The sequence below is a fragment of the Podarcis filfolensis genome (assembly GCF_964270895.1).
Source record: "Podarcis filfolensis genome assembly, chromosome: 2".
Lineage (NCBI taxonomy): Eukaryota > Metazoa > Chordata > Lepidosauria > Squamata > Lacertidae > Podarcis > Podarcis filfolensis.
In genome coordinates this window covers 111368653-111382285 of record NC_139605.1, presented here as the reverse complement: position 1 = coordinate 111382285, position 13633 = coordinate 111368653, and the positions used below count along the sequence as shown (strand labels likewise).

The 13633-nt window shown below is 45.1% G+C and overlaps 1 protein-coding gene across 1 annotated transcript in view; it reads left to right on the top strand.

Annotated features, from left to right (window-relative positions):
* STAT2 (signal transducer and activator of transcription 2) overlaps positions 1 to 13633 on the top strand; it is a 48135-nt gene that overhangs the window by 6108 nt on the left and 28394 nt on the right. Inside the window, exons 2-7 of the mRNA XM_083599200.1 lie at positions 1445 to 1623; positions 3691 to 3850; positions 6245 to 6343; positions 8493 to 8585; positions 10790 to 10868; positions 12360 to 12442. Coding sequence (XP_083455326.1) covers positions 1493 to 1623; positions 3691 to 3850; positions 6245 to 6343; positions 8493 to 8585; positions 10790 to 10868; positions 12360 to 12442 — 645 coding nt within the window. The 5' untranslated portion in view covers positions 1445 to 1492. The remainder of the gene's footprint in view (positions 1 to 1444; positions 1624 to 3690; positions 3851 to 6244; positions 6344 to 8492; positions 8586 to 10789; positions 10869 to 12359; positions 12443 to 13633) is intronic.

The window sequence follows — 13633 nt, the reverse complement described above, 5'->3', positions numbered from 1 at the left end:
TAACAAGTTAACTGTTTATATTGGGACAACTTTTCTGCTGTACTTTATCGGAAAGAGAAAAATAATCATTTCCTTTATAACAATTTAACAATTTATTTAACGAAAACAGTAACATTATAGCATATATATCCATGTTTGTTAACTGATGTGCTTAAATGGTGTAAAAAACACACACACACCTTAGACTGAGTTTCAGCACACATGAAAAACTTAAAACAAATCCTTATTTCCTGATGAATGGCCGTTGGACGATAATGTAACTTAAATAGAAAACTATCTTTAGAAATATTTTTTTCCTCCAAAAGCATTTAATTTTGAAAATCCAATTTAAATTTTGAAAATCTGATTTATATTTTAAAAATTGATTTAAATTTTGAAAATCTGATTTAAAAAAATCATTGATTTTTATCCACCCTGCATTGCTTTTAGACTTATGTACAGTGGTACCTCGGGTTAAGTACTTAATTCGTTCCGGAGGTCCGTTCTTAACCTGAAACTGTCCTTAACCTGAAGCACCACTTTAGCTAATGGGGTCTCCTGCTGCCGCCACGCCGCTGGAGCACGATTTCTGTTCTCATCCTGAAGCAAAGTTCTTAACCTGAAGCACTATTTCTGGGTTAGCGGAGTCTGTAACCTGAAGCGTGTGTAACCTGAAGCGTATGTAACCCGAGGTACCACTGTATCTTTAACCATCAGCTATCCACTTGCCAATACCTGCACATTCAATATTTTAGCATCTGCTGTATATACAAGTGATGTTGTATCCAAATGATCCAATCCACACTAAATCAGTAATTATCATTTCTAAAATAATTCTCTTTCCATCTCTATATATGAAAGCCCAATACTTCACTTTTGCTAGGCGTTTTCCCTTTTATTCTTATCTGCACAGTTCGCTGCGTCCAAGCTTCTGTCCAAACCTCTTAAGTTTCCGGCCCAAACATCTCTTCTCGTCATCTGTTGTCCATTCTAAAATAGGACCTGTGACTTGCAGTTTCTTTTTTTAAAAAAAATAATTTTTATTAACCGGCCAATCAAATCAAATTAAATCACATCACATAAATTCCGAATTACAAAGCTGAATTTTAAATTTTGTGGGGGGGACCCATATTTCAAGATCCGAAGGGGGATTCTGATCATCTTCTTGCTACTGCGTTAATGTCCAAATCAGTCCAAATCAGTCCAAACAGAGTTCATAATTCTATCCAGTCTTATCTTGCTGTTTCCACATCACATCTTGTTCATATATTTTCTCTTTTTTCTTTATGATCTCTTCTGATAGTCTCCTTAAGCCAATAAACACCAATAATAATCCTGTGTGAATTTTTCCGTTCTTCCAATCCTCAAATCGAGATGGTTTCCATATATCATCGTGACTTGCAGTTTCTCTGTTCGCTATGAAGGACTCCTTTCAAACTCCTCATGTTCTGACTTTCTTCCTCAGGCATTGCCAGCTCTGAGGAGCCCAGTCTTGACCCTCCCGCCAGCAAACATGTCTCAGTGGCAACAGATCCAGAAGTTGGATGGACCTTACCTGGACCAGGTGCACTACCTTTATTCTGAAGACTGCCTGCCCATGGAAGTACGAGAGTATCTTGCCTATTGGATCGAGGAGCAGAACTGGTAATGCCACTTGGGTCGCTGTCAAGAAAGGAAACTCCCGTATCCTGGCAATTTCTCTCCCCCCAACCACCACCATTATGGGTTCTCCATTATGTATGGTTGACACCATACATTTAACACACTACAATATACCCAGGCCATTTCCACCCCCAGCCGTAACTCAGTTCCGACACCTCTCAGGTGAGCTCCATTGCCGTTATAAGAGAACAAGGGACGTGTTCATGGTCAGTTCCGGCACTTCTTTTTTTAAGTAAAAAAATACCACTTGATAACCCCCAAGAATTATGGGAGCTCTGCTTTGTCATGGATGCTGAGAGTTTTTAGGAGGTTGGAAATCGATGGCTGAAATACCGTATTTTTTGCTTTATAAGACTCACTTTTTCCCTCCCAAAAAGTAAGGGAAAATGTGTGTGCGTCTTATGGAGCGAATGCGGGCTGCGCAGCTATCACAGAAGCCAGAACAGCAAGAGGGATCACTGCTTTCACTTGCACAGCGATCCCTCTTGCTGTTCTGGCTTCTGAGATTCAGAATATTTTTTTTCTCTAGTTTTCCTCCTCCAAAAACTAGGTGCGTCTTGTGGTCTGGTGCGTCTTATAGAGCGAAAAATATGGTATTTTTGTGTTTTCGTATTGTACTGTTTTGTTTTGTTTTGTTGAGTTATGTGCTGTGTGTTTTATTTTGTTTTCTTTTCTTTGTGTGTCTGTGTAGTTTATAAACCAATAAAGACTGATTTTTTTTAAAAAAAGAAAGAATTCTTAGGAGACGCCCCGATTCCATTCACGGAGCTGCAATTTTCAAAGTGGTTTAACAATCAATACCTCTTCACAGGGAACACTGGGAATTGTAGCCCCATGAGGGAAGCAAAATTTTGTGTTGTGTTGTTCCCATTCCTCACCCACACACCCTGGAATTTATTTGCTGCCTCACCCCTCACCCATTTTTCCCGTCAAATGGCAGTGACTCTGTCACTGGGAGTCCCAAGTACGCAGCTCTGTGCCTCAGCTGCTCCTGGTTTGGACAAGTAAAGCACCCTTTTGGCCAAGGTGGATATGATTTAAATCATGATTTAAATCACTAGTCAGTAAGACTTTATTTCTATCATTATTTTTTTTACAGAAAGACTCATTCTTGCTGGTATAATCTTAATATTTACAACCAGATGGAAGTTTCATTTTTGGAGTACTAAATTTTTCAGAGTACAGTGGTACCTCGGGTTGCATACGCTTCAGGTTACAGACTCTGCTAACCCAGAAATAGTACCTCGGGTTAAGAACTTTGCTTCAGGATGAGAACAGAAATCATGCTCCAGCAGTGCGGCGGCAGCAGGAGGCCTCATTAGCTAAAGTGGTGCTTCAGATTAAGAACAGTTTCAGGTTAAGAACCACTGGTACCTCGGTTAAGTACTTAATTCGTTCCGGAGGTCTGTACTTAACCTGAAACTGTTCTTAACCTGAAGCACCACTTTAGCTAATGGGGCCTCCTGCTGCCACCGCGCCGCCACTGCACGATTTCTGTTCTCATCCTGAAGCAAAGTTCTTAACCTGAGGTAATATTTCTGGGTTAGTGGAGTCTGTAACCTGAAGCATATGTAACCTGAAGCGTATGTAACCCGAGGTACCACTGTTGTTTTTACGGTTATATCAAAAATTACTACGACTCCCATCATCCCTAGCTTAGCAGGACCAGTGGTCAGGGATGATGGGAACTGTAGTCCAAAAACAGCTGGAGGCCTAAGCTGGGAAACCTTGATCTACAGTCATACCTCGGGATGAATACACTTCAGGTTAAGCATTTTCGGGTTGTGCTCTGCAGCGACTCGGAAGTAACGGAAGGCGTTACTTCCGGGTTTCGCCGCTCGCGCATGCATAGACGCTCAAAATGATGTCACGCGCATGCGCGGAAGTGGCGAAACACGCAGTCGCGTGTTATGTTCGCTTCAGGATGCGAAGGGGGCTCCGGAACGGATCCCGTTCACATCCAGGGGTACCACTGAATATCCTTGTTTTTGTGCACCTGAGCCAAGGATTTACCCTCCCTCTGGCATTTCTCCTTCGTGTGCCTTTCAGGAACGAAGCAGCACGATCCGACCCTTTGCAGGCTTGCAGCCTTTTCCACACCATGCTGGGGCTACTCGACGATCAACTCGGACGTCTCGTTTTGGGGGAAGAAAACAATTCTAACATGGTCCTCAAGCACAACCTGCGCCGCTCCAAACTCAACCTACAGGTATGGGCCCAGGGTGTTAAGTTTTTCTGCATGTTGGAGGGCTGAGCCGTAGGGAAACAGCCAAAGGAGAACTAATATTTCCCTGGGAAGAGAGGCCATGGAGAAGGCGAAGGCATACAAAACTATAAAAACCAGTTTAAGACCCCAAAATTCATGTCAATGAAATTCTATATACAGTCGTACCTTGGTTTTCAAACAGCTTAGTTCTTGAACGTTTTGGCTCCTGAACGCCGCAAACCCGGAAGTGAATGTTCCGGTTTGCGAACGTTCTTTTGGAACCCGAACGTCGGACAGGGCTCCCAATTGGCTGCAGGAGCTTCCTGCAGCCAATCAGAAGCTGTGCTTTGGTTTCCCAACATTTTGGAAGTTGAACGGATTTGCGGAATGGATTCCATTCGACTTCCGACGTACGACTGTAGTAGCACTGGTGCTATAAACAATGGCTTGGGCATCCAGTGTTTTCCATATACTGATGGAATCCCGAGAGTAGATTTTTTGGGGGGGTTGTAGAGGGAGAATCTCTGCCCCCCATAATTTGTATTAAATTTTCTGTTTTACATTTTAGAATATTCATTTAAACAGCCTTAAAATGACTTCCCTTCTTCTCTTTCCATGGTTCATCTTGCATAACATAAATTCCTACATATTTTACAAAAACTAAACCATTCAGTATTCCCTTGTTACATCCATCAAAACTTATTTACGCTGTTGAATTTATCGTAATGATGCCCACGTTTTCAAATATACACAATCTCTCTCTGATATTCCTTGTTTCGGTGGGCAGACAGCTCTGAAAAGAAATCAGTGAAGTCTAAAAATCTTGAGAAGTAAACGCAGTGCCTAAAAATGTGCAGTCCAACTGCCACATTTAAATACAGCATAATACCTGAGATTAAAATCACAGATTTTAAAAGGTCTGTGAGAACAACAAAATCCTGGCAGAACTCAGTTTTGTGGCAGGGCATTTGGCAACTGAGAGGCCTCTGTTGAGAAGGCCTAGGATTGTACTGTTGTTGTGTCTTAGATTTCTTGCCCACTCAATGCAAAATTAAAGTTTAATGAAGATTGAGAAACATTTATTGACTACAGTGGTACCTCAGGTTGCATACGCTTCAGGTTACCGACTCCCCTAACCTAGAAATAGTACCTCAGGTTAAGAACTTTGCTTCAGGATGAGAACAGAAATCATGCTCTGGTGGCGCGGTGGCAGCAGGAGGCCCCATTAGCTAAAGTGGTGCTTCAGGTTAAGAACAGTTTCAGGTTAAGAACGGACCTCTGGAACGAATTAAGTACTTAACCCGAGGTACCACTGTATATGGAAAAGAGCTGTGTAGAACCGAAAACGCTGGCAGCATTAAGATAAATTCAACAGAGTGAACAATTTTGGATGGATGTAAACAGTGATTTGAATGGTTAGAGAAAAATATGCAGGGATGTATGTGATATGTAAAATGAACCATGGAAAGAAAAGAAGGGAAGTCACTGGATATTCTAATGTTTGTAAAATGTTTATTTGAAATTGTGAAACAGAGAATTTAATAAAATTATTACACACAAACACACAAAAGTGCAAAATTAAAATTGGTTGAAACAATTTCATAATCGGAAGAATGGGATGAGTCTGTATGTATATGTGCATTTGTGTGTGTTGTATTGTGGAAAAAGCCTACGTGGACTGAAGCCCACTTTATTGTATACGTTGAGATATATCTTTAATATCTTCAATATATTCTCAGTTGGCAGTCAGGGAGAGGTAAAGGTAAAGGGACCCCTGACCATTAGGTCCAGTCGTGGCCGACTCTGGGGTTGTGGCGCTCATCTCGCTTTATTGGCCGAGGGAGCTGGCGTACAGCTTCCGGGTCATGTGGCCAGCATGACTAAGCTGCTTCTGGTGAACCAGAGCAGCGCACGGAAACGCCATTTACCTTCCCCCCGTGGCGGTACCTATTTATCTACTTGCACTTTGATGTGCTTTCGAGCTGCTAGGTTGGCAGGAGCAGGGACCGAGCAACGGGAGCTCACCCCACTGCTGGGATTTGAACCGCTGACCTTCTGATCAATTCCTGTCCTCATCTTGGTATAAGGAAACATTTTTTCTATTTACAGATTTATTCTAGGCACAACCATATTTTGCTTGTTGAACCTTGTCTCATTAGACAAGTGTTAAAGCCTTCCCACTCCTTTTGATTGGTTTATTCCTTAATTATTTGGTCATTTTTGCGAGTTCCAAGTACTCGCTTAACTTTAATTCCCATTCTTCTCTAGCAGGGATTAAATGAATGATTGAATGAATGAATGTGGGAAGTACCTCCTTCTCCTGTCAGTACTGTAACCGGATTGTTGCAGCATGCTTGCATGTCCTTTTGGGTCATTTGCTGTGGCCTTTCCTTCCAGGCCAAGTATCAAGATCATCCAGAGCAGCTGGCTAACTTCATCGATGGCTTGCTGAGAGAAGAGCAAGGGATCCTCGCAGAAGCCTTGGCCGGGTCGCGGGTAAGAGAAACTCGCTTATAATAAAATAATAGTAATTTATTATTTATACCCCGCCCATCTGGCTGGGTTTCCCCAGCCACTCTGGGCGGCTTCCAACAGAACACTAAAATTTGTTGTTGTTTAGTTGTGTCCGACTCTTCGTGACCCCCTGGACCAGAGCACACCAGGCACTCCTGTCTTCCACTGCCTCCCGCAGTTTGGTCAAATTCATGTTGGTAGCTTCGAGAACACTGTCCAACCATCTCGTTCTCTGTCATCCCCTTCTCCTTGTGCCCTCCATCTTTCCCAACATCAGGGTCTTTTCCAGGGAGCCTTCTCTTCTCATGAGGTGGCCAAAGTATTGGAGCCTCAGCTTCACGATCTGTCCTTCCAGTGAGCACTCAGGGCTGATTTCCTTAAGAATGGATAGGTTTGATCTTCTTGCAGTCCATGAGACTCTCAAGAGTCTCCTCCAGCACCATAATTCAAAAGCATCAATTCTTCGGCGATCAGCCTTCTTTATGGTCCAGCTCTCACTTCCATACATCACTACTGGGAAAACCAAAGCTTTTACGATACGGACCTTTGTTGGCAAGGTGATGTCTCTGCTTTTTAAGATGCTGTCTAGGTTTGTCATTGCTTTTCTTCCAAGAAGCAGGTGTCTCTTAATTTCGTGTAAATACAATAACCTATGAAACACTAAAAGCTTCCCTAAACAGGGCTGCCTTCAGATGTCTTCTAAAAGTTTGGTAGTTGTTTTTCTCTTTGACATCTGGTGGGAGGGCGTTCCACCGAGAAGGCCCTCTGCCTGGTTCCCTGTAGCTTTGCTTCTTGCAGTGAGGGAACTGCCAGAAGGCCCTCGGCGCTGGACCTCAGCGTCCGGGCACAACGATGGAGGTGGAGTCGCTTGGTGCTCATGCTGGGCTGCCGTATCTGCTCCTTGTGCTACGGTTCTCCTCGTCCTCCTTCCGAGCGGCACAGCGTCTCTTGGTCACAGCCCTAGTTTGCTGGAAACTTCTGCCTCCTTAATTTCCTCTCATCATTTGCTCTCAGCACATGCTTTTCTTCAGTTCAGTGGTACCTCAGGTTAAGTACTTAATTCGTTCCGGAGGTCCGTACTTAACCTGAAACTGTTCTTAACCTGAAGCACCACTTTAGCTAATGGGGCCTCCTGCAGCTGCCGCGCCGCTGCAGCACGATTTCTGTTCTCATCCTGAAGCAACGTTTTTAACCTGAAGCACTATTTCTGGGTTAGAGGAGTCTGTAACCTGAAGCGTATGTAACCTGAGGTACCACTGTATTTATGCCACGAGTTGGCAAGGTTTACTGGCCATGGGCTGGACGTGGCCCGGACTGGCGCAGTGCGATGCCAGAAATCGTATTTGCGCATGTCTGCGATGCCAGAAATTGCTTCTGCGCATGCCCAGACACCAAAAATCACGCATGTGCAGAAGCGATTTTCAGCGCCTGGACATGCGCAGACGCGATTTCTGGTATCTGTGTGTGCGCAGACGCAATTTCCGGCACCACTCGGCTCGGTTTGGGGGCTGGTAAAACGGTCTTCGTGGGCCGCATCCGGCCCATGGGCCACACGTTGCCGATCCCTGATTTACACTGAAAGTGAACCATTGTAGCTACTAAATTGTACTGTGAGATGCCTTTTCTTGCTTTTTTGCATCCATGTTTTCAGTTTGCATCTTAGAACTGAGCTTGGCGTTGGAAAGTTTGCCAAATCTGCGCTCTCTTTCTCTCTCTCTCTCTCTCTCTCTCTCTCTCTCTCTCTCTCTCTCTCTCACACACACACACACACACACACACACCGGTGTTACTGTAGCGAGTAGAAGAATGGTCCAGATAAGCGAGTAATAAGAGCAGTGATGTGTGGTTGACAGAAAGAAGAGCATGGAAGTATTCACGTAAGGTGCAGGTGGTCAATCCCTTTTGAATTTGTTTTTCAAATGAATTTTCACAACAGTGAGGGCTAGAAACTTTAAAATGGCTGACACCTTTGGGGCTCTACAACAGGCTTGCTTTCTGTGTGCGTGGAACTGGAGAAGATGGGCAATCCTAGGCACATACTCTCTCTGTGTGCCTTCTGCAGTGATGATCCTCAGCACCAGTGCATAGTTTCCAAGTCCGTCTGTTTTGTTTCCTCTCCCTCCCTCTGCAGGCACGGGTGGAACCTACCCCCAGTGCCTCTGTGGTCCTCAACCCACATCACAACATTGAGAGTCGGCTCATGGATATGCGAAGGGCTATTCAGGTGAGAGTGCGTGTGTAATACCTGCTGGGTTGCTTCCCTTTCGTTGCAGTGTTATTTGCAGGGATTTCCAATTCTCGGATGTGTTAATTCAACGGATCCTGTACGCCACCCATTTTGTGTGCAATATGCTGTGATCCTCTTCCTGACCCTGTTCATGCAGTAGATGCCAGGAGCTATAGCTGATATAAATGCAGTGTATTTGTACAGACCCCCTCCCCTCCCATGACCTGTTGCAGGGTTTAATTTAGTTTTTTATATTATTATTATTATTATCATCATCATTATCATTATCGTAACGGGGTGAGCTTCCGTTGCTCGGTTCCTGCTCCTGCCAACCTAGCAGTTCGAAAGCATGTCAAAGTGCAAGTAGATAAATATGGTAGGTATCACTCCAGCGGGAAGGTAAACGGCGTTTCCGTGCGCTGCTCTGGTTCGCCAGAAGTGGCTTAGACATGCTGGCCACATGACCCGGAAGCTGTACGCCGGCTCTCTCGGCCAATAAAGCAAGATGAGCGCCACAACCCCAGAGTCGGTCACAACTGGACCTAATGGTCAGGGGTCCCTTTACCTTAGGCTTCCTTTTCCCCCAGGCATGTTGCTGGGTGTTCAGATGGCTCTCAGGGCATGAGCATATTTGCATAATATTTGCATATTGTAATTTTTTAAATAGAGGGATGCAAATGTAAGTGGTGGGTGACTGGGGTCTTCATCCCACTATATCATTAAGAATATCAAAACCGTTTACAACAGTATCTGCATATAATAAAAGCACACGCACAAAATTCAAAACTGTAGCTCATCAACTAACGGTCATGGAAAGATGGGTTCTGAATCGCCTGCGTAAACCTGCCAGAATTGAAAGGTTTTCAGCAGGCGTTTAAAGGTTGAAACAGAAGGCGCTTGCTGAATCTCTGCTGGAAAAGCTTTCTGCAGGCCTGGTCCGATCACACTGAAGGCTCTATTTCCTGTTGATGTCAAAAGAGCCTCGCCAACTTGGGGCAGAGCCAACGTGCGGTTTGGTAAATGTGAAGCTTGAACGAAGCTTACAGAGAGAAATGCTTTTTTCCTGAATAGCAAATACTTCCTGTAGCCCTATACAAATCGGCTGAGTGTTGAAATGGCTTAGCCCCTATGGTAAATATATCCTGGTCTAGGCCATTCCCCTGCTTAAGGGAAATTGGGAGGGGGGCCCTCAAAAGTAAATAATGGGGGACCCACCCCTGCAACTTGACTTGGAATAGGCTTGGAAAAAGGGATTGTCAGCCTCCCCCCAAGAGAAAACGTGTCGTTTCCGTTGTCCCCGTAGTCCAGTGCAAAGTTCAGACCCTGTTTGTGCCTGTTGATGCCTTCAGGAGCGCTGAGTGATCTGAGACTTCCCCCTCAATTTACCCGGTTGTGGAGGCGGCAACCTGATGTGAGGCCCTCAAATGCTGCCCCGGCAGAAATCATGGGAATTTACTGAGGCAGTATTTTAAGGTGGCCTTTTAGAGGTCTTGCCATAACATCTGTTGCCACACAGATCACAATGCGCTCCCTGTCCCACACACTTCAGTTTTTCTCTCACAACCTCCTGTTTTTTAAAAAAGGGGTAGTTGCATCCCTTCACTCCCGTTTTGGGAATAGGCAGCTGCTAGTCTGGCCAGAGTTGGTTGTTGTTAATATTATTATTATTATTATTATTATTATTATTATTATTATTATTATTATTATTATTACCCCACCCATCTGGCTGGGTTTCCCCAGCCACCCTGGGCAGCTCCCAACAGAATATTAAAAACCCAATAAAGCATCAAACATTAAAAGCTTCCCTAAACAGGGCTGCCTTCAGATGTCTTCTAAAAGTCAGATAGTTGTATATTTCCTTGACATCTGATGGGAGGGCGTTCCACAGGGCGGGTGCCACTACCGAGAAGGCCCTCTGCCTGGTTCCCTGTAGCTTCACTTCTCGCAGTGAGGGAACCGCCAGAAGGCCCTCAGAGCTGGACCTCAGTGTCTGGGCTGAATGATGGGGGTGGAGATGCTCCTTCAGGTATACTGGGCTGAGGCCGTTTAGACGACAGACAGGCTCTCGGTGTGGGAGTGGGTGGGCTCCTATTCAGCCCTTACTCTTCAGGGTGGGTTGTCATGCAGGCAGCGAACCCCTGGTCCCACCTGTTTGGAGTTGCTTACTTTGACTGAGACTGCCACCTGGTTCTGCTCCATAGGGTCTGAAATGTTCCGTAGGCCATCTTGAAGATCTGCAGGACGCCTTTGACTTCCGTTACAAGACGCACCAGATGTTGGGTGAGGAATACAAGAAGAGTTCACCTAGTCCAGCATCCTGTTTTCCCAGTGGCCAATCAGATACCTTTGGGGAGTCTGCAAGCAATACACAGTCCTCCATCCACCTGTGATTTCCTTCAACTGGTATTCAGAGACATGGCTAAGATTGGAGGAGAACTGTTCTCTTCAGCTGTCCTTAATTGCTGGGGATGGTCTCTTTTAAAAACAGACAACTTGCCCTGATTTCTCTTGCAACGTCCACAATCTTTGCCTTCCTGTCTTCTGATTTCCATGCCACGTGCCTAAAAACAGCCGGCAGGTGTGGGTGTGCGCGCTGAGCCATTGTGGTGTCTCTAATCTCCCAGCTTAGATTCTGTAGATGCCTCCATCTTTCACATCTCCCCTTTACAAACTCTAATGGGCTAGCCATGCCAATCTATTGTGGCAACAAATAAACAACAAAATTAAATTGAGGCACTTTGAAGACTTATTTATTGACGGAACCTTTTGCAAAGCAAGGAAAGAGAGAGTTACTGTCACACCAAAACAGCGACTGAAAGCAAAACTCTCTGGTCCTGAATGGGACCAGGTGCACAGCCTGGGAATCATTTTGGACTCACAGCTGTCCATGGGGGCGCAGGTTAAGTCTGTGTCCAGGGCAGCTGTCTACCAGCTCCACCTGGTATGCAGACTGAGACCCTACCTGCCTACAGACTGTCTCGCCAGGGTGGTGCATGCTCTAGTTATCTCCCGCTTGGACTACTGCAACGTGCTCTACGTGGGGCTACCTTTGAAGGTGACCCGGAAGCTGCAATTAATCCAGAATGTGGCAGCTAGACTGGTGACTGGGAGTGGCCACCGGAACCACATAACACCAGTCCTCTGAGAGCTGCATTGGCTCCCAGTACGTTTCCAAGCACAATTCAAAGTGTTGGTGCTGACCTTTACAGCCCTAAACGGCCTTGGTCCTGTATACCTGAAGGAGCGTCTCCACCCCCCATCTTTCACCTGGACACTGAGATCCAGCGCCGAGGGCCTTCTGGCGGTTCCCTCATTGCGAGAAGTGAGGTTACAGGGAACCAGACAGAGGGCCTTCTCGGTGGTGGCGCCCACCCTGTGGAACACCCTCCCTTCAGATGTGAAGGAAATAAGCAGCTTTCTTATCTTTAAAAGACATCTGAAGGCAGCCCTGTTTGGGGAAGTTTTAAATATTTAATGCTGTAGTTTTTAACACTTGATTGGGAGCCGCCCAGAGTGGCTGGGGAGACTCAGCCAGATGGGCGGGTTATAAATAATAAATTATTATTATAATAAAATTATTATAAAGAACCCACAAAGGAAACACATCCGTAATGTGCCTTGTGTTTCCTGCCTACCCTTGCTGGCTGGCGAGACGCCAGAAACCGAACTTCCCCGAGGCAATAGTTGGCAGCTTCCGGTGGGTCCTTCTTGACTTGGAAGTAGCTACCGCCGACCTCACCCGTGGTATTAAATGCAATTTTTCTCTTGCAGGAAGTACGCTCACTCCTGAGGTTGCAGCCCAAAGAACACGGGCATTGCAGGACATGGTGAATAATGTGAACCGCTGCCGCAAAGTGAGTCTGAGCACTATCCAGCACAGCCATGTGGTATTGGGGTTGGTAAGAAGAAGCATGGGCCCCTTTACCCAAAACTGTATGTGTCTTTCTCTCTCTCTTTTCCAATTATATTTTATTAAGTTTCAACATTTTTAACACATGCAATAAAATCACAATTTCGTCTTTTCTCTTATTATTATTTTTTACTTCCCATCCCATTTTCCTTGGAGTTGTTGTTTCTGCCCTTTTGCTGCTCCCTATCTCCTATCTATCAAATCGTAGCCACAATATTATAATCTAATTGCTTCTGTGGCTCATAGCTCAAATCCTCTTCTCGAGCTCATTGTACTATAGTCTTTCTTTAAACTGTCTGAGAAAGGCATCCATTCTTCCATGAAACACTCATCATGAGATCCTCTTAATTTTGCCCGTTCTGCATCGTCTTCCTTACCCATTCTTCTTTGGTGGGAACTTCTTCTGCCTTCCATTTCTGCACATAAAGAATCCTAGCTGCAGTTGTTACATACATAAATAACAATTTTTGGGGGTATAGTGGTACCTCGCGTTACATACGCTTCAGGTTACAGACTACGCTAACCCAGAAATAGTACCTCGGGTTAAGAACTTTGCTTCAGGATGAGAACAGAAATCGGGCTCCGGCGGTGCAATGGCAGCAGGAGGTCCCATTAGCTAAAGTGGTGCTTTAGGTTAAGAACAGTTTCAGGTTAAGAATGGACCTCCGGAACGAATTAGGTACTTAACCCGAGGTACCACTGTATTTCTGCCCCCAAAATCCCTAACAGAAATACTTCAAGGTGGTTGTTTTTCCCCATGCTCACTTTAAACATCTTTTTTATCTCGTCATGTACCATTTCCCAAAACACAGTGGTACCTTGGTTGCCGAACGGCTTAGTTGTCAAACAAATCGTCTCCCAAACACCACAAACCCGGAAGTAAGTGTTGCGGTTTACGAATGCTTTTCGGAAGCCGAAAATGTTCCGCTTGAGTGCAGGAAATTCCTGCGGCCGATGGACTCCAAGGACGGTTTAAATTTGAGATCCAAGGTACCACTGTACCCTTGTGATGTACCCTATTTTTCGCTCTGTAAGACGCACTTTCCCCCTCCTAATAAGTAAGGGGAAATGTGTTTGCGTCTTATGGAGCAAATGCAGGCTGCGCAGCTATCGCTGAAGCCAGAAGAGCAAGAGG